General features: G+C 45.3%; 1 protein-coding gene across 1 annotated transcript in view; it reads right to left on the reverse strand.

The window, feature by feature from the left end:
• LOC144172788 (cytochrome P450 3A4-like) overlaps nucleotides 1-21,162 on the reverse strand; it is a 42,634-nt gene that overhangs the window by 17,912 nt on the left and 3,560 nt on the right. The window contains exons 2-8 of the mRNA XM_077701392.1: nucleotides 20,515-20,614; nucleotides 20,231-20,283; nucleotides 19,716-19,812; nucleotides 5,642-5,767; nucleotides 4,996-5,233; nucleotides 3,669-3,799; nucleotides 1,212-1,308 (exon numbers count right to left, since the gene is read on the reverse strand). Coding sequence (XP_077557518.1) covers nucleotides 1,212-1,308; nucleotides 3,669-3,799; nucleotides 4,996-5,233; nucleotides 5,642-5,767; nucleotides 19,716-19,812; nucleotides 20,231-20,283; nucleotides 20,515-20,614 — 842 coding nt within the window. The remainder of the gene's footprint in view (nucleotides 1-1,211; nucleotides 1,309-3,668; nucleotides 3,800-4,995; nucleotides 5,234-5,641; nucleotides 5,768-19,715; nucleotides 19,813-20,230; nucleotides 20,284-20,514; nucleotides 20,615-21,162) is intronic.

The raw sequence follows: 21,162 nt of genomic DNA on the forward strand, positions 1-21,162 counted from the left end.
CAGACTGCCGAGAGTGTGATATTTCGTTTACTCGGCCTTCTGCTCGCGCTACAATAATCAGCATGCCGTTGCGGCAGTGCGCATCTATTTCCTCATGTTGCAAACGCAAAGAGAGCGTTGATAAAGTGCTGCGACTTATCTGAAGGAAGATGTCCGTGAGTGGTTAGGAAGTTGAGGCTTCTTAAAAGAGTAAACCCCTGAATAGGATTGGCACGCATTATCAACAGCGGGTGGTCGAACCGTTTCGTTTTGAACCAGGAGTAGTTATTTCTTTTTTCAAAGCGAAGCTTTTAACCTCTCGCTGATGTCAATGGAGTCCACACAAAATGAACTGCAGGAATGTCAACATCGTCTGACGATTATGATGATCGTGGAAGAAGTGAACAAAAATAACACGCTTTCAGTCGGCAGAATCGAACCTGGGTGCCTCGTATTATGAAGCAAACGCCTATCCGTTTGCGCCACGCCAGCGGCCCCACATCATACCAATTTACCATGCACATAACGTAGGAATGGCGCTACTATCACACTAATCATCTTAAATACATAGGGTTCGCTCGCTTCTTGGTTGGTACGTTCGGCGTTGTAGTTGAACTTAAAAAGCCTCCTGCCCTCCATCGTTCTCGATTCAACGAAGGGGTATTTGGTTTTGCTGTTAAGTCTCAGTAAGGTTAAGCGGGCTCAATCAAACACTAGCGGTTCTGGTTCAATTCCGGGAAAAAGGACGGATATATATATATATAATATATATATATATAACTTTGCCATAGGTCGTTCATATTTTTTTGTTGGCATTGCATTTGTCAACGACTACACCTTGAAAATGTTTGCTCATGTGCTTATCGTAGTTTGGTTCCTTTAGAAAGAAACTGTCACATCTGCAATATTTTCTATCATTTTTGCACGGAGAAGTTATTGATATCAAGCTCAAATGTTTTTGATGCAAACAATATTAATTTCGGTGAGGTGTGATCTCCACTCATGCTCAGGCCAAAAATTTTGAGAAAGGATAATGCGAGAGCAAGCGACAAAAGTTCGAATCATCGGTGCGAAAAATGAAACTGAAATTTTGCTTGGCACCAACTTGAACCATTTCACGCATTGAAAGCAAGGGATATTGAGATATAAATTCATCATGAAGAAGTACAGGGATGAAGGATGTCAAGCGAAATTCGTCCGGAAAGAATCGAGAAAAGAAATTCTCAAAGTACCTCGATCGGTTTGTTCGTTAGCTCCTCCGCGTATGGCCTCCTTACGGCGGCCAAGTTCGTTGTCCAGGAGGATTTGGGCCATGTCGGGCCGGTTGACCTGTAATTATAATTCGAAAATTTTTGTAGAAAAATACATAAAACACCCAGTTTTTTGTCGGTCTCCGGAAACACACAAAAGAATCTCTGTTACCACTTCGCAAAGTAAGCACTTTCTAAGCCCTCTTAAATATGCGGACAAGTATTGAGCACTTTCTGAACGACCCACGGGCAACTGGTACTTTTGTGGTGCTTCAGCGCAGCTGAAATTTCGCCTTGTCGTACTGCAGACGGTTCGTGGCCAGCATTCCGGCAAGGGGTTGTGTCAGCCCTGTGCTGTGTTGCTGTTGATTGTTAATGGTACAACTGTATTCACACAGATAGTTTGCCTCGTTCAAAGCGCTACAGATGTGGCGTTAGCAGCCCGGTTGGTTTCGGAGAATCATTTTTATGCCCGGCACATCATTTGATCTAGGACAGGTAATCTCACGAACACGTCGCTGAAACTGATCGTGTTGTGATGGAGTGTCACTTAAGTTAGATTTGCAAGAGTGTTCTTCTGAGACATGACAAAAGGTTAAAAGTGTCTACCGTATTACCCCGGCATCCTGGTCAGAATCCAATCGAAATTCATTGTACCGTCTCACATCGCCCGTTTACATAAGCTTGATTCCCTGAGAAAGGAAGCTGCGTGAAAAAAATAAGTTGCATTGACAACACGCATGCGCAGCAAAACGTTCATAAATTAGGCTCTCACGCTCCTAAAATAAACTGGTAGATGATAGTTATTGTGTTCACATTTGAACCATGGTCGGAAACATTCCCGGACTGAATTTTACACTATGTAGCAAAAACTATTGTTTGCACTGTTTCGAAATTACAACAGTAACTTAGTGTTATCGTTATGCCTACTGTAGGCCAGAACAATAAAGCAGTTCGGACCAAGGTAATCTGTTGACCAGTAAACTTCATGTTCATTCAAAAACCCGCGTATGCCAGGCGCCATTGCCGTTATTCTTAATCTGCGTAAAATGTATCGGCGCGTAGGTATGTGTTATCAACAAATTTTTTATGTGTCAAAGGGGCTATGAAGACAAATAATAACCTTGTTTAAGTTCGGAGAAACAGCCTTTGGTAAATCAGTCTACTTCATTGGAGCTACGAAAGACGTGCCTTAACCGAAACAACTCTAGAAATATCGAAAAAGCACACGCACCTATCGGGCTACACGACATCAGCAGTGACGCAGTAAAGGGAACAGGGACGGAATAGAGGGAACGCTAAAAGCACTCGTATATGTGTTTTACCTGCACGTTAGCATACACGTCACACGATCAAAGCAAACTCGAGGCCGTACTGGAATCACGGTATTGTTTCTCGGTGGTGGCGTTCGTCAGTGGCTCCCACTCGCACAATCGTGTGACGCCGTAGCGACATTGCCAAAAATGGCAAAGGAGCCCCCACTGCCTTATCCGTTTTCCTTACATCTACTGTACCTCTTTGAAGATTGGTGATAGCATTTTAAATGGGAAAAATTAGTTTTCCAGAGAAAGGAACTTCTATTTGGTCGCCATGGTCCCTTTGAGCTTCGCCACGCAAAACATTCGCCGCGTATCTGCTCTTCTCGTCGTAAATGTCGACAAAAAACGATAGTCTTTGTCGACATTTGCCAAGTAAATGCCTCCCTTCGCTTTTCCGCTCACTCCCATGTTGTCCCTCTTCAGTCGCGCTCCTCCCAAGGTAAACACGCTACCGGTTTTCTCAAGTTAATTTGAATTTACCGCGTTCCACTGCTACAGGCCGGGTTCCTCGATGCCAGCGCTGCCGTACGGCGGAGACGCATGTGAGTCGAGGCGCCCTACTTCAACGTTTATAGAACCGCGTTGCCCTAGTCAACGTGAGTTCCAAGCAGAACGTGAAACCTATCTAGCGGAACCTTTCGTAACTGTTGCCACTTGAATTCTTAAAATGCCGCCAAAAGCTGTAGTATCGCGGGCGACAGGAGGAGACAGTGATAATTTTTTTTCTGCAGTAGATGTAGTAATTTATTTCGCAAAAATCAAGCAGCTATGCATTATTCTATAAAGTAACGCTTCAAATACCCCTTGTGGGTTGATTTTCTTTCTTATAACTGCGTAATGTCTTGTCTTTGTTCAACAATCTTAACAAGTGTGAAAATTGTTAACGGACGTAGACGTTTCAATTTCGCTGTGAGTATATCAGACTATTGCGAAGATTTTGTTTCACTTTGGCCGGGTGGCTGAATCGAGTCACAGACAGACAGACAGACAGCCAGGCAGATATACAGACAGTTTAAAATTTCTGCGTTTAAGTAGCCCAAGAAAGACAATCATCCTTAAAAGTGTACTTCTATCTAATTCCTAAACGAACTAGCAACGTTCGAAGCATATAGCAGCTTACCTCTGGATTCTGTTTCCGGAATTCGATTACGGCCTTCGCTTTGCTGGTCATTTCAGCGAGGGGGTTCGGAATACAAAGATTGATGAGGTTTAGAGGCGTCTTGATTAACCATGGCCAGTGGTACAGGTTCTCTGAAAAAGTGATGTGAGACCACAGTTTTCAAGTAATTGAACAGCTGCTTTGTAGGCATACATCTAAGTGTTTATGAACAATTAGTTTATTTACATTCCACTGTATTTCTTGAAACATGGTGAGGGCCGGGAGACCAAAGGGCGGGATAGAAAAAAGGATACACATTGTTCCCCGATACCTCATCTCGCCAAGTTCATGCAGCGCTGTTTCGAACCACTAGCTGTGCAGCCTAGATTACGTGAAGACTAGAATAGTAGATTGCTAGATTACAAAATAGAATACAAATAGAATTACAAATACAATACTAGAATACTAGATTACGTGAATGTATTGCAGCCCACAATACGTGAAAGAAACCAGTAAAGGGATGCAGTACTGGGCGCACATATTGAAGGGGAGTTTAGGCGCTGAAATTCAGAAACATTCGTACAGTAATTTTTGTCTTTGCTATGCTGACTCTACAAGAACGAATATTTTATGACGCTCTTGCCTCATGTAAAAAGGCTGTTTGAGTTGATACAGTAGAACACGGATATATTGAACACGGATACATAGAACATAGGGTCTATGCTAAACCGCCTGAACATTTCCTCGGAAATCCCATGCAAAACTTTAGCGCTGTTGTACGCGTGTATTGACATCCCGATCACGGGCACATTCCATATGTGGAACGCTACGCCGCAACTGCCCCTGCAAGTGCGCTTCTCCTGATGGCGGCAAATGCGAGGATGATGATTACTTCTCGCGGGCGCTGCCGTGCTCGGTGAGAGGCATGCGTCGCCGCATGGCTTCAATGGTCTTCAACACCTGCTGCTCAGCAGAGTTCGGGTTTGGGGTAGTTGGTGGCGGTAATCCATGACTTCGTGTAGGCCAGTCTACGGACAAGGACGAAGGGAGGCGACGGGTGCAAGCGCTAACTTCAAACTGAGCTTTATTAAGAAATGCGGGAATTTAACGACTGATGTGAATCATCATTGTAAAAACCCTTGTTTGCTTACGATAATGTTTGCGCTACAAGAAATCATGGATTACCTACTGCTCGCACACTACCATAGGACAAGAGCCGTAATTTAAGCCGGGAATCTCTGTGACTCACCGAGACAAATTTGAATATGATTGACATTCCGGTAATTTGAGATTAACATTTGTGAGTACGTAGTCACATACGGTCACATGTCGTCACTGGGCCACTTACGGCTAAGGTGGTACAGGAATCCGTCCATGAAGTTAGGAAAAACCGCACGTGCAACCTGGAAGAGAGTGTTGTGTGGTTTGCGCTGAACATCTGTGTCGATGCCGAAGGCCGTCTTTGAAATGACGTCGAAAGTGAATCGCTCGCAGTAGCTCGTGATCTCCAATTCAGCACCACTTTCAGCGCTGACAGCGAGGTTCTCGATGAACTGGCGCTGGGCGTCCATTAGAGATGGCATCACCTGCGAGAAAGCTGAGTTGACATTGTTGGAAATTGTGAGTTTGTTAGGCATCGCAACAAAACTGAAAGGAATAACAGTTTTCAACTCAGTTGAGTGAAGGCCATTGTTTGGGGAAGGAAACCTCTGACGAAATGAGAACAATTTGTCTACAGTGCATTAAGCTAGGAGCAGAGGTTGCCGTGCAAGATTTAATTTACTCAACATAGGTATTTCTGCGATGTTTTTATATATCTGTGGCCTAGTGGACACTTGCCAACCCCCTGGTTAGAAAAGTTATGATACTCGCCCTCCATCTTATAGAAGTTTGTCAAACAAGTGTCTATGCTGAGAGTCCTTTTAACTCTGGCACGAACGAACCGGAGGTGGAGATGGTGCTTTGTCCCTATACTGTTGAAGGATACCCCATACCATTTTAAGTTTGGCTGGGGTGAAGAATTGGCCCATGCATGTCCTGGTGTCCCTCCATTCTTGTCCCTTGCAGAATAACAGTTGTTTAAAAAACAGGGGCTGTAGCTCGTACATGCGGAGGATGTGCTGAAAAAAATGCAACAAAGAGAGCTTAGTCGATACGGCCATCAAAATTGACAAATGTTTTTAGAGTGCTCAAAAAATTTCAGCAAAAAGAAGTCATTAAACGTATTTGAGGGGAAATAAATGCATAATAATAATAATAATATTAGCATCGTTATTTTTATTAAAAAAGGACGTAGGCGTAGCCTTGGCGATACCAAGTAAAACTGAACGTCTCAGTGTATTTTAAAACAAACAAAAATCCCTCGCGCTTTATCTCGTGGCCCGAACACCAAACCCAAGCGTAACATAAGGTCACAACAGGTTTGGTGCCAGACGTGTGAACGCGGATAAATGAAAGTAAATTCTCACAATATCTACTATGGTTATTATGTGAGGACCAAGACAGGAAGAAAACAACGCGAGAAGTGCGCAGGGGAGATAGGTGAGGGGGCTAGGTGCTAGCGGAGGTAGACTATCGTCTTTGGGCGACAATTTCAGGATAGCAAGCAGGTAGGCTTTAATTTTAAAGCTAAGCATTTTTTGGCTTTGTATCCAGGTTTGGAGTAGGCCACTGCTGATTACTCGCAGCTTACGCTGCTTCGTTTTATCTTACAGCCGGCAATTCTAGCTAGCCTAAGCTTATCGCCCCCGCGACGCTACGTAAGCGACTCGAGGGGGGGGGGGGCAGTGGCTTGGGTAGTTTTACGAGATAAGGCTCGCTTCTGCAGACCGGTCCAGAAGGGTCGGCGGGGGCAGCGACTTGCGGGGGAAGGGCGCCTACAAAAACCCCAGTTTCTGCGTGTACCACGTCTTTTGCGCTTCGAACTGGTGGCGTTTTCACCGAGAACATTGCAACTTGGAGCGTTTCTCCTTACTTCTTGCATTTCTCGATGCAGTCGCCATGGCTCACCACTATAAATAATTGGAAACTGCGCCAAGCCCATTAACTCTCTAAAAAGTGTCACGCGCCAGACCATTTGAAGCCTAGTACATCACAATGGAACCTTCGCCTTCCGTTTATTCCTACCTCTGTATGGGCCCGCCATTTTTTTACTCTCTGGCTATTCAACTGGAGTGTAGTCAGCGACATCTTTGCTTCTCAGCAGAGTTCATTACCTCACATTACTGAGTTTATAGCGAAAGCCATAGGGAAAAGCTGGCGTCTGGCGTCCGTAGCAAAAAACTCAGCTCAGTTAGACCCAATGTGCACTCTGCTGAAACTGGAAGGTCTTGGATGTCTTTACGAGAATTCCATTTAGCGTCGGCTTCTTTCTTCAGTTTGGAAAAGCAGTTGCTACTGTCGATGATATACACTGCTCGGATTGACGGATAGAAATAACACGAGGGGAAAGAACACACTCTTTTACGAACAAGAAAAAAGGAATTGGCGTTGAAAAGTCTGCACTAGAAAGCAAATTTCAGCTAGTTGGTTCGGATTGATGTTTAAAGCGCGCATAGACGATACACAAGAATAGGACAAGACAAGCGCGTTCTATCAACTGTTTATTCAATAAAAACGCCCCCACACATTTATAGTCGATGGTTCATTCACAACACAGGCGCAAAGAACATGAAGTTAAATTTTTGGATGCAACGATTGAGGGTCATGGGGGATGATATAACGAATAAAAACAAAAGTTTACTTCATTCTCCTGTAGTGTTATCGACGGCAGGGCGACGCACGTATCTCCCGATTTCTGTATTTGGTAAGCTTCAACGATGAGTCGGCACATCTCATATTTGTGCGCGTATTCAGCGGTCGAACTCCTAGAAGCTGGTTGGCACCGTTAGCAGGCTTTACAATGTAGTGCAAGATTCGAGTTCGGCGTTTCTTTTCTGGAATCCTCATGCTCGCGCAGTCTCACATTTAAGCAGCCACCCGTTTGGCCGATATAGTGCTTTCCGAAGTCCAACGGAACCTTGGGCACAACACCTTTCTCGCACACTACATACGGGTCCCGGTGATTGACGACGCATTCTTCAGTATCTTTGCACTATCCACCTAATCTACTGGCAACGCTTCCGCAAATCCTCGCAAGCTTGTTCCGAGCCGTAAACACAACGTCGACGCCATAGCCCGCAGCGAAGTTTCTCAGGCGATGCGAAATGTTGCGTATGTGGGGCACCACCGCCATCTTCCTTCTACCCTCCTGCTCCTCCCTGCAGGGCAGCCCCTTACCAGATCGCTTCAATTGCCCTAACAGACATTCTGATATTGAAGCAAACAAGGTCACACGAAAACCCACTAGTGTCAGCCTCCCGACTTCCAATTTGAAGCTTGCTTGCATCATGTGCAAACACGACTTGTTCGTTGAGGCCTTTAGGCACGACATGGCTAAGCCTTGTTTATATAACTTCGAATGGATGGAAGCGAAGCTCAGCAACGGCTTTCTGATCTTTTCTGATCGGCTCTTCTGATCGACTTTTCTGATCGACGTCCTTCTAAGGGACAATCCAGAAATTCTGCGGGACGTCGAAGTGTTCGGCAAGTTTTGGAACAGCGATTATAGGAAGGTTAGGTCAACAAAAGAATGAATCCTATATGGAGAAGAAAAAAACGAGCGAACGACAAAAAAAATGGGTGAGTCAGAGTCAGGATGCCGGAATTCAAAATATCTCTTCAATGGAAACACGCGCTCCTAAGCGAGGAGAACGAGGGTAGTGCATTCTGGGCAATGCACCACCTCACTACGGTGACCTCAGGATCAGCAGCAGCTGTGGGAGAATCAGGGCGGGGGGGGGGGGGGGGGGAACTGGGAAACTCAGAAAACGAAGGAAATAATTGTAGAAACACGAAAGAAAACGAAGGGAATAATTGCGATATGTTTGAACATGAAAGCGTCTAGTACGGGCTATAATCGAATTAGCAGATTTTAAATTGATGAAGACAAGAAACAAGCTATATTCGCAGGTGCAACGTGGTAATGATCAAGAAAACGCAGGAAATATAAACAAGCTGAAGGTAACTAACAGGAAGCTAGTCATTAGCAGACAGAATATATGCACTCAGACGAGCAGGGCAAGATCACGGGCAGCATGGACAAGATGATCAAAGTACCAGAAGGATTTTATACCAGGCTATACGCTAGCGACGTTAGACCAAGGAAAGCCGCTCAGCGTACAAGCTTAGCTTGCGGTGTCCAACTAGTAACTAACGAGGAAGTTGAAAAGGCTTTCTAAGGCACGGAAAGAGGAAAACCTACCGGGGCGGCGGCACGACCGGGCATCTCTTTAACTTGAGGGGAAGATATTGCACTTGAAAAGCTTGCCGCACTATTTTTAGAAAGCCTAGAAGTGCCTATAGCCTGGTGAGGCGCCAACATACTTCTGGTTCACAAGAAGGCAGATACCAAATACCTTAAGAATTACAGACCGATCAGCCTACCCTCAGTTGTGCACAAGCTGTTTTCTAATAGTAAACTGCTGAAATGTCAGCCTATATTCCCAACAACCCAGCGAAAAGGCCGAATTTGCGAAAAAATATCTAACCATGGATACCCTTCTCGTCAATCAAGTAACAGAAAAATCTTCGGAGCAAAATTAAGCCCCTTTACATGACATTTATAGGCTATCAAAAAGTATTCAATTCAGTACACGACGCAGCTGTGCTTGAAGCATTAATGAAGCAGGGGATAGATGAGACGTACATAAGACTCCTAGACAAATAAATATAAGGGATGTACGAGCAGAATAACCCTTAACAAGCAATGCGAAAAACTCTCGATCTGAAACGGAGGACGAGTGGGAGATTCCATCTCGCCAAAAATGGTCACATCATGTCTGGAGGGGTATTCAGAAAGTTTGATTGGGCAAACACTGGTTTCCGGGTAAACGGAGATTACGTGACCACTTGAGGTCTGCAGACGACATATTCTTACTAAGTGAGACTGCAGAATACTTTTAAAAAATGCCTGAGGAACTACAATCAGAAAGCGTGCTAGCGGGCTAAAAGTATATGAAAGATCAGAAGTGATGAGGAATAAACATGTAGCGTTTTGTTGCGTATGTCCAAGAGCATACGTAACGAAATGCTACAAGAGGAAGAATATAACATCCTCGGACAGGTTGTCCGTCCTGACCCCAACCAGGAGAGATAAATCCGGCACAGAATTGGCATGGCTGCGGCGCACTCGGCAAGCACCGCCAAATAATGACTACTATTGACTAGCTACCTCTTTCACTCAAAAGAACAATATTCAAATAATGCATACTCCCAGTGATGACCTGGGGGAGGAAGCTTGGCTCCTTACTAAACAACTGGAAGGGAAAGTTAAGTCGGCTTAACGGGACATGGAACGGAGACTAAGAGGTCTAACACTTAGGTTCAGAATACAAGCTTTCTTGATCAGGAAACTAACTACGGTAGATGATATCACAGCTCAAAGAACAAAAATGAAGGTGGGCTGGCCATTTAGTGAGACGAAGGGACAAGCGGTGGACGACCAGGTTAACCGGCAGATACCACGGCAAAAGAAATATTTGAGGAGGGCAATCTGCCGAGCTGGGACAGCGCGGGCGGGCGGGAGGCGCGTTAATGTCACTGTCTGGCGAGGAGGAAATGCAGCTTGCGGTGCAGAACAACAGATGGCGCCTCAAGCACATTCCTATACGCCTCGAGATTCGCGATCGCTGCGCCGCCTGCCGCCGCTTCTCCGCGGCGTTTGCGGGATTAGCGCTGCGTGGCTGATAGGTGGTCATGCAGTGTTTTGGTTTTCTTTCGCTTCTCTTTGCCTTTTCGCGCTCTAAACAACTTGTTATGGTGACGTCTGTAAGGTAACTGCACGTTTAGGGCACTTAAAAAAAAACAGCTGCGTCTTGGTAGAGCGCTCTAACGCCAACAAGAGCTACCCGGGGAGGCGGTTCTGCGCGCTTCTTGGCCGCTCTTGCGGGCGTCGGCGATGGCAGCAGCATATCACCGCTGTCACCTTCGAACACGTCGGCACAAGTGAATTCTATTTATTGTCGCCTCGTTTAGACCTGATATTGGCACTGTAAAAGGTTGGTTCGTTTTGCAGCGCGGACAACAAATGCGGCTTTGCTTCGAATACGTACGTCGTAGAAAAATATATTTCGGGGATGTGATAACCCAATAGCTGACAAAAACTGACAAAAACAAAAACGAGTGCAGCTTCTGAAATGCTAAAGACGTTTGTTTGAGCAAGGTAGTATTCACCAGACCAACTAGATGCGAAATGCACTGATATTTCGCTAGACATGGGCGGGTGGGGGGGTGGGGGGGGGGGGGGGATGAGGAGGAGGACGCTCAACTATCGTTGTTTACAAATGCGGAGCGAAATCAACGAATGAACGTTTTAGTAATCACACACACAAGCTGCGTGTTCACTTTTCGTTTGTTTTTCGCCTTGAAAAACGGCTGATCACTCGGCGGACTCATTTTTTGAAGAATACTACTGGGTAGGCAGTTCACAATCGATACGAGGTGTCGTTGGAAGAGTTGATTGCAGGGTTTAACGCGCCGACGCAACGGAGACGATGAGGCACGCCGTAGTGGAGGGCTCCGGATTAGTTTTGACCACCTAGAGCCTAGTTAACGCGCGCCGAAATCTCGTACACACGGGCTCGTTGGAAGAGTGTCGTATCTGATGAGGGTCTCCGATTTCGGTTTATGCTAGCTTCTGCAGTCTCCCTGTGTCATGACTCATATGACGGTGTTTCGAAGAAGAGTTTGGTCACGGACGCGGATTACTCTTTAAACCCATCTTCGCGCTTCTCGTGGAGGATAAATGTAACAGATGAATCTTTGCGAGCGCTCACCTCGCTCGGGACAAGACGACCCAGCAATAAATTTGTCGTCGTGTGCTGACTCCGGAGTGTAATTTTGCATTATCCATCGTACTTCTTTGGTACAATGTTTGTGAAATTTATGCCGCATTAGCTTGTTCATGGTACTGATCAATATCTGATATGTGATATTGGCAGGCGTAACTTGCGTGCTGTCAGGTATGAGTGCTCCGCTAGATTTTGTAAGTGCACAAAGTCGATTTACATCATAGTGTGTATGGCCGCAACATGACCATCGGAGGAAAGACTGCTTACGGAGACACAGTCACTAAATTTCAGGGCAGCGGAATTGCAATCAGCTGCATGCAAATGCTGGCTGGGACGCCGGCCTGTGACACACGCCTGGCGCTCATATAGATCTCACTAATATCGCGTCATAAACGTTTATACTCTCGTGAACATACCACGCTTGCAAACAGAGTGCCTGCTCCACGTTATTCGGTATTTCGAACGCGGACAAACGGTAAATCGCTGTCTTGAACGAGCCCCAAAAGCAACGGCGACAGGGGGGAGCGGGCCGGGGACTCCCGCGCCTGCTTTCGAAACGGGCCGCTAGGGGGATTTCAGTGGCGCCCCTACAGGCCGCGCTCGAGGCGTATAGTTTACATATTCTTCTGCGGACGCGACGCACACAAATCGTATTATGATCGAATATATTGGGAAAATTGCCAGGTTTGTTTCTGTAAAATAAATAAATAGAAGTGCTGGGCATTTTATCAGCAGCTATTGCTAAATACTGCCTTAGTTACAAGCCGTACCGTGCTTGAAAAGAAGCACTAAAAGGAATCCCGGAGCATACGACATCTGCCGCCGCCGCTTCCCGCCACGAGTGGTTCACTGTCGCAGCTCTCGCGGGAGGGTTCTCAGATCTGCGCGCGCTTTTTATGTTGCACAGGCAGAGCGGCGAAGTTACGGCAGTGTGAATATTAAATAATGGCATAGAGCATAAGAAGCATCATTCATTGGAACTACTCATACCTAGATTCCCAGCCACATGTTTTGTTGTACGTTTCGCGTTCTAGAAAAATGAAAGCCCCTTCGTCTTACGACAAGGATGCTTGAGACGCGAAGATTTCTTCCACCGCAAACCGACTCCGATGAAAGTTCAGTCGCGCGAGGGATTCCTCAGTGTCGTCTGCCCAAGACGGCAGCCGGCTATGCACTGGCTGACCTAGAACCGGCGCGCCTTTTCCCTTTGGCGCCTCGCGACAGAAGGTGCGTCGGTGCGGTGCCCGGCGCCGTGACTTTATCGCGCCTCCGGGGCAAGCCCTCCTGCGACTCCTCAATATTTCTTGGTCCGTGGTATACACCAAGAGACGGGTCTGGAAGAGGAAGAAGATTAGCTACTTGGAGGAATGAAATCAAGAAGTTAGGAGGCGAAGAATGGACTCATGCAGTGCAGGGCGGGAGCGATTGGAATCCAGTGAAGCGGGAAGTGTTTGTGCAATAGACCTAAGTTGGCTGTTGATGAAGGAATGAATCAATTCTTTCTTTTGAATTTCCGGTTAGCTTGCAGTACTTTCGCTATCCATTCTGCCACTTGCTCCCGTGCCTGGGTTTGTCTTCCGCTCCTTGTCGCTGGGCCTCCGGTGCTTTTTTCGGCAGCTCAGGATTTGCTTGCATTACCCGTGGTTTTGATTTGACTGCTTTCTTCTGTAACTCCTGGTTAGCTCCCCATCACTGTCGTTTCTCTGCGGGTTCTTTCACTCGCACTGTCTAACTTGCTCTCCAACGACGTTGACGTTCTCGTGCAAGCGTGGGTTGACGTTCTAGTCGAGCCGTCCATGGCGTAACAGGACGCGTCACTGCTCGCCCCTGCGTGGCCGTTGTTCCATCTGTGGGTGGGTCTAGGACCCGGTTTTTGCGCGGCGGAGAAACCTGCTCCGGAGATAGCGTGACACGATACCAGCACAGACTGTTGCGCGGTCCAGCCCTAGAACAGCGGCGCTGTGAAAATATTTGGCCGCGTATCTGCTCACGTCAATGCAAAGTCGTCGAAAGACAATAGTCTCCCGCAAAAGTGCCTTTTCTCTATTATGTGCCTATCTCCCAAGATGTTACCCCTGTCTTGGTCTTCTAGTGACAAATGCAGAAAACTTTTGCTGCAGTTAATTCAATTTCCTCCTGTTCACAGTGCTGGCGTGGCATCTGTTGGGACCTTTTTTTTACTTTTTCGCTGAACCTTCTATTCCTGATGGCCACTCTTCACCGCAAGCTCTTCTGTATTGTGGAGTAAACTGTTATTTCCAACACTTTTGTTTGTCTTTGCTACAGAACAACATACGCCAAATTAATTTTGAATGAAATAACTCTTATCGTATGAATGGTTTGCTTGAATGCCAAACATATTTATGGTTTACTTCAATGCCTAGCGTTCATTTTTACTTTTTACTTAGCTATGCGGACAACTAAAAGAACTGCCATATTTACCAGTTCGAAAATATTTTGCCTATGGAAACACCTTTTTCAGCAATTCCTGTTAACGTTCGGCATATGTGGCTGAATCAAGAGACAAACGCGCGGACGAACGGACGTTGGGACCGACGGACTGACTGATAGACTGACAAATTGACTGACTGACCGACCGACTGACTGACTGACGGACGGACGTTCGAATAGACAGACAGACAGATAGACAGACCGACAGACAGACAGACTGGCCCACGGACGGACGGATGGACAGACAGACAGAGAGACAGACAGAAAAAACTAAATTTTTGGCATTAGGAAGACCAAAATGACTATTGCATTTCAAAATGCTTTTTCACGAAGCGTTCCGCAAACCCAGATGTCGCAGAGGACGTGGCGTTTACCGCGCGAGCTTGACTAAAAACGCCGGGATCCCGAGGTGGCCAAAATAACTTCGGCGATGTTCGGGAAATTGGGCCGTACTGTTGTCCACCCTCAACCATTCTGTTATGATTGTTTCTCGTTAAGTACGGCAATTTGAGTAGGCACTTCAAGTAGCAATTTCCTGCAATTACTTTTTCGTCCTCGAAGTGGGTCCTTTCTTTTCTAAAAGCTCTGAGGAGCAGCCGCCTATATGTCAGCCTACTTTTCGTGTAAATGCCCTCGTGAATTCGAGACCTGAAGTTTATCAGCGCATGAACACTGTAAACGCAAACTAGCCGGAAATGGAGTTTTAATCAAGTAATGTGCCTTGAAAAGTACCTATAGCAAAAAATGTACTCCCTAGGCATGATCTAAAGAAGTGGACGAACCTCCACGGTAGTACCGTTGCCCATCCGGGTAGCAAAAGGGAGGATTTAGAACGACTTAACACCATTTGTGAGATGGCGTTCGGTTCCTTGTATACTACCACGTCCACAATAAACGCCCCATCTGAGGTAATCATCTCAAGCGGGCGGTCGCCATGTTAGTCTTCTGTTGTCTCCGTGCACCAGCACTTCAACCGTGGCCTAATGCTAATTAGAACGAGTAAGCAGGACGCAACGGTTGCACGCAGCTACAAAACCAATACCGTACGTATACCCGTATAGATGCTTCAACCAGCGCGATCACAGGCAGAGAGCGCGGCCGTGTTGTCTCAATCTGTTTATTTTGGCGATAGGTGGTGTCAAACTCTGCTGCTAACGAAGAGGCAGTTCTCGCCGTTGCAAACAATTGCAACGTTCATCTGCTTCGCTTGCTTGCGCATACATAGACGATTTAAATTCCCGTGCCAGCGCGCCAACGCACTCGACTGCAGCGACTCAACTTGCCCTGGCGGCACGACTGGCTGCCCGGATGTATACAACCTCTGTGCTGTGAACGCAGCGCGGCCGGTGACTCGGCGCGGCCGGAGCTTCAAGCCTCGCCTTGGGCCGTCGTTTCTTCTTATTTGTGAAGGACTAGTAGTGCCATTTGGTGGAAAGATTTTCATGTGCCCCTGTCACACGAGGAACGGCCGCAAACAGCATTTGGATACGGCGGCAGGTGTGGACAGCTCGCTGGTAAGTGGTCTTTCATCAGTCGATGCGTTTGTCAAACGTTTGGATAGGGTTAACAGCGAAGTACCCGGGTACCCGTGCAGCTCACCGCTCGTACGCGCACGGGCAAAGAAAAAAGCGCACACTCGTATTATTTTACTTGTTTGTGGGTTTTGGGGTATGCGTTCGCATTCTTTTGTAGGCTGGTTTGTAACAGGGCATTCGAGGTAAAATCGTTCGTCGCGCGCGGCGTCGTTTCAAAGCAACGTGACGGTTACTTCGTGCTGGCGAAAATCAGCGCAGTCAGACGGAAGCGGTAAGGAAGGTAGAGAGGTCGGTGAAGAGGGCGCTAATATATAAAAGAAAGCGTAATGCAAGACGAGAAATATAACACAACCCGCCTGCATTTCTCCGAACTTCAGGACAGAGTCGCACACGGGTACGTTGTCACAAACTCGAGCGTACGACGTCTAAAAGTACCATATATATATATTTTTTTCATTTTTCAACGTGACCTGAGCCACTTATCTTCTCATTGCCGCGCATGCAGACCTGATTGTGTCCCTGTGTTTGAGCGCACAGCCATCCTTTTGCGACATGAGAACCAGCAAACGCGAGAAATTGTAGAAGCCAGCCACATCAGAAAAGCTGGTTCCGAATGTGTCAGTCATCCCTCTATCGCCCTGCTTAATCGAGAAGTCGCATATTTAGACGCACATTGAGCGCTATTTCGGTGCTTCTGGGAATGCGTGTTGGGGGTGGGAGGGGGGTCTTAATCCATGTATGATGCGGTTATCTTTGCTGATTTTTCGCCTTTCGTACGCCTCAAAGTTCGTTTTGTGGTTTTGTTGTTACGGTTTTTTAGTATTTTCGGCTGAGTGCGCCGAGAACTGTGACGCATTGGGGGCGCGGCAATTGGGCGCTTGGGCATATAAAGCTTTGAATTGTGCAATAATAAACTAGTTGCGAGTGTGCGCTTGTGCCGTCTTCATGTGTTCTTGTCCTCGTTAATTTGCGCGCAGTTTATTTTTCGCAATGCATAATTACCAACTCGCCCAACTCGCAACCCTTTTACAGATCCTATACTCCGTAAAAATGAGTTGCCTGTCCTTTTAGGTACGGCAAAATCTCGCGCAGCGCATCATTCTGCCAGGGGGCCATATCCTAATGTCAATGCACACACTATGAAAGCAGCTTGCACTTAATGCGTCACATTGTCTGCTGGTAAGCATTTTAGATTCGCCCCTCTCATCATCATTCACTTCGTGGAGATGGCGGGATTTTCTTTCATAGCTTGTTGTCACTGCAGTAATTATTAGCAGAATCAGTCCTACAAATCACAGAAACGGTTCGTTTCACGTTACACACTAACACACTTTGCACCACACGGAGGAACAATCGGTTGCAGTGATGAGGCATAAGGGTAACTTGTTGTTAAAGGGTCATTGAAGACAACCAGCAAGTTGATTTCAAACGGAAGTCGGAACTCCGCATAGCCATTTCAGCATTGATTTAGTGCCAAGATGCCTTAAGTGCTGAGAAATCGCTGTTCAACTGCTCATCAAGCGTGACGCAAACACGACTGCAGTCGCTGTTTGCATCAGGATAAACCGGAAGCAAGTGAAGCAGCGGTGATTAATAGCAGTATACAAGCAACTGAATACAACATTACCACGTACCAAGCAGTTTGGTCAGTTCCGGTCAAATCGCTCATGCTTCCCCAAACTCCCCTGTCATTTGCCGTTCGAGACCACTAAGCAAAATGTTTCTCCATTGGACCTGTGATCAGTATTTACGCTTCACTGAAGAAGAACATTGGCCTTTTGAGGCCTCGCAAGTTTTGGCGTCGAACAATTTTCTCATGCGTAGCTGGCATGCTCCCTTGGAAAGCGGTACTGCCACCCCAAGTATGGACGAGTAGCACCATCCAGCGGCAGCCAAGAAAGAAGTTTTGCGCGTCAGGCCACTTAAGCCCTTCCGGTGAAAACGTGTTTTTGCTAGTTTCAACCTTATTTTTAAAAAAATGCCAGGTGTAAGAGGGGTATAATAGTGTTCCCCGTGAGCTAATCTATCAACCTAGAGAGACTTGCATTTTAACTTCACTGTCATTTAAAGTTGTGCTCGAGTATATTGTGCGGAAGTAATATCTTTTTTATTGCTGCAAAAGCCACGATGGTTAATGTACTGTCACTTGGTTTTATGAAGCCTTTGCATTCCTAATTTAAGTACTGAAATTCGCAGGGAACCTGGCATAACTATTTTATTACGGTGCCGAATTAAGTTCGTTTAACCATAGTGTCTGTTTTGAATTTTACATGTGGGGCATTTTTTTTTTCTTTTTTGCTTTTTCAGGTAGATGTTCCTTTGACTCCCTGCCTGCATTCCACGAAAGGGGAAGTTAGCCTCCGCATCGATGGCCAGAGTGTCTTGACTGCATCATCTTTACTGGGAGGACTGTGTAGTCTGTTTGCATCGTTCTGGGTTTTCAACATTCAATATCCCAAGAAGGCACACAGAGCTCTAACGTTTGTGGAACATGCCTTTTTGGACCTTGCCAGCACCAAACCACGTGTGAAGGATTTAGAACTAATTAGCTTTTATCGCATCAATATCCCTCACCAATATTTTATTTGTTTTCAATCCTGTAATCATTGGATAGTAGTTTAAAGAATTTCGTATTATGTTTCTGACGTTTTTTTTTTTTTTTTTACTGAACAGGGGATATTTGATGGGCCCTTCTGTATGCTGATAATACAGCTATCTTTTATAGAAGCAATAATATTAACCAACTAATATAACTTGAAACAATTATCTAAATAATGTTGGCAACTGGTGCCAAATGAATCAACTCAAAATTATCGCAAAAACACGAATTACATGGCTTTTTCTTCTCACTCTGAAGAAGCTGTCGCGATACCACCCATTCTGTTCTGTGTCCTTGCAATTAACCCCTCAGACTGGGTCACTTTTCTTGGCGCATTTGTGTCTTTATCAAAACGCACTATGTATTTTCCGCAGCATTTTTCTCGTTCTTTATATTACTCATTTATCAATAGCCATCTCATTGCTGTCTGTCTCCTACATCATTTATCTCTTGTGCCTTTACCATCTACAAAATGCTCGTTACCTTTCAATATCAAATCGTTACACAGCTCTCGCACATTTTACCACCAATTGAAAAAAAAATTGTTGTTGTAAACCACTGCAATCATTTTTTTCACTTTGTGTACTGAGTACTGATGCGTACTGATAAGTACTCACGCGTTCTCAATCCTCTAGTATTATATAATGATGTCACTTACCATGCCGTTGTGTTTGTGCCTATATGTTTTTCGCGTATTTCCAGTTCTTGTAGTAATATTGTTTCTACAGTTTGTTAACAAGCACACAGATCGCTCATTTCACCACCAACTGAAATTTTTTTGTTGTAAACCACTGCAACAATTTTTTTCACTTTGTGTACTGAGTGCTGATGCGTTCTGATAAGTTCTGATAAGTACTGACGCGTTCTTGATCCGCTATTATTATATAGTGATGTGTTTTTAGAAATTTACCATTTTTGCTTTCTTATAGGAGGTCGCCCTAAGTTTTTATTTCGGAGCCTCCTTGTGTACACCATGTACCATGTAAACTTGTATGCGAAAGTTCGTTTGAAATAAACCTGAAACCGAGCAAAACCGTGTGAAATCAGTACTCCCGCAGGGAACTAGAAACTCTCCCTTGTGGCCTTGAAAAAACTCCTTTCGGAAGGCCTACAAAACCGTCCCAGCTTTGCAAAACTCCATTCAAAAGAAATATATGCTTCCCTTGAACCTCCTAAAAACTCCCCTCGCGAGTCCTACAAAACGTAAAACTCCATGCAAAAGAACTAAATGCTTCCCTTGAGCCTCCTCAAAACGCCCCTAAAATAACATAAGTACTTCCCAAGAGAGCCATAATAAGCTCCTATTCAACCGCCTAAAAAGTCCATAAAAATCACTTAAAAACGCCTTGAGGAAGTAAAGAATACTCCATTTTGAACTCCTTAAATTCTCCCTAACATTTCTTAACACTCCCTAACTACCTCCTTTCTATCACCTAAAAACACCCTGTTTTGAGGAGGTAAACAAAACCTCCCTGTTCCATGTAGTAAAAAAACTCCTACAAGGAGGATCACTAGAGGACAGGCGAAAAAGAACCTCTAGGGAGTATATGGGTGGAAAAAAAGTTTAGAGTGAACTGTGATAAATTGTACTTACTCCACGCCCATTAAAGTTGCTAAAGCCCTTGACGAAAATTTCCTTGATCATGTCCAGGTCCTTCACGACAACAATGGGAGTGTCCCCCAAAAAGAACCTGGAAAAATATTAAGAGAGAACAAAGACCAAAGTGACGGCCATGTGCCAACAATAATAGCGAGATAAGAACAGAGGAACATGTGCCAAGGTTATAAAGATAAAGGTGAAGCAAAAGGTTGCTAGATTAAGTGCGTCCTAAATATACCGTGGAGGCTTTAGCTCTATCTTGAGAGATGATGCACGCTCCTGCTTGGTCGACAAAAGTTGCTATTGCATGTTATTATGAACGCGCGTGTGTCGCAGCTGGCATGTAGTTTTCAGACAATGAAGATAAGCTTTCACGGTGACCCATTTCATGATAACACTTGCATATCAAAACAAGGTCATTTTACTTCATGGAACGTGTAGATAGGCTCAGGAAATAGGCTCAAACAGGAACTCTAATATGAATGTTTGGCCAGAAAAAGATCGCTCACCCAAAAACGTCCCCGTATTCTTTCTGCCATCGCTCCAGGCTTTCGATCTGTGTCTAGAATAATGGTGAGATAAGAATCAGCATCGCTACAAATGAAAGCAAAGTTCTTATTCTAGACAAAAAATGGCCCTTCATACTTTCACCTTTCACGCAGGCGCAAAACAAAAATGTTTGGGTTTTTATTGGTGTTTACAACAATATTATCTATTCGCCTCAGTACCGTACGTAAAATAATTGCTGATATGCAAACCCAGTTCGAGATCAATTGAGCATCAGTTGGCATACCGGTTTCCAATATTCGCTTGCATTTCCATTGATGAGGCTTCGAATTGGCGGTCCAGGAACACCGGTGTCCTTGAAGGCATCGAAGCACTTGCGTCGCACTCTGCACGACAAAGATAAAAAAAATTGGCCGCGTACCTGCTGACTCAGCTGGAAATGTCGTTGAAAGATTATAGCCTTTTTGAGCAACCTCTGCCACGTAACTGCCTCTCCCTTTCTTCTCTCCCAACTCTCGCGCCACTCGCCTCCTGCCTTTCTTCTCCCAGCACAAACACGGTAAATTTAATTAAAATGTTTGCTGAATTTCATTCAATTGTTCGTCCATTTGCAACGCTATCTCACCTTCTGTTTTAATTTTCTGATGGCCGCTCGAGCAAGGTTACCAGGGTTAGAGTCGCGAGCTGAAGGCTTCTGTGCAAGGCCTTTTTTGTATTCTCTGGCTAAAATATGGTTTTGAACAGTTATTTGTCTGTTTGCTACAACAAAATAGCTCCCACGTCTATCTTGACATAACAGAACACTGTATGTACCAGCTGTGTATTTATGTATCGCTGCGAATGCCCTATATGTATTCTTTTTCCTGAGCAATGCCAAAAACTTTGAAGTATCCTTCCGATTTATTTGTTCGGGAATGTGTTGACGATATAAATC

The sequence above is a fragment of the Haemaphysalis longicornis genome, unplaced genomic scaffold (genome assembly GCF_048455015.1).
Source record: "Haemaphysalis longicornis isolate Haplotype H1 unplaced genomic scaffold, Haemaphysalis longicornis Haplotype H1 scaffold_26, whole genome shotgun sequence".
NCBI lineage: Eukaryota > Metazoa > Arthropoda > Arachnida > Ixodida > Ixodidae > Haemaphysalis > Haemaphysalis longicornis.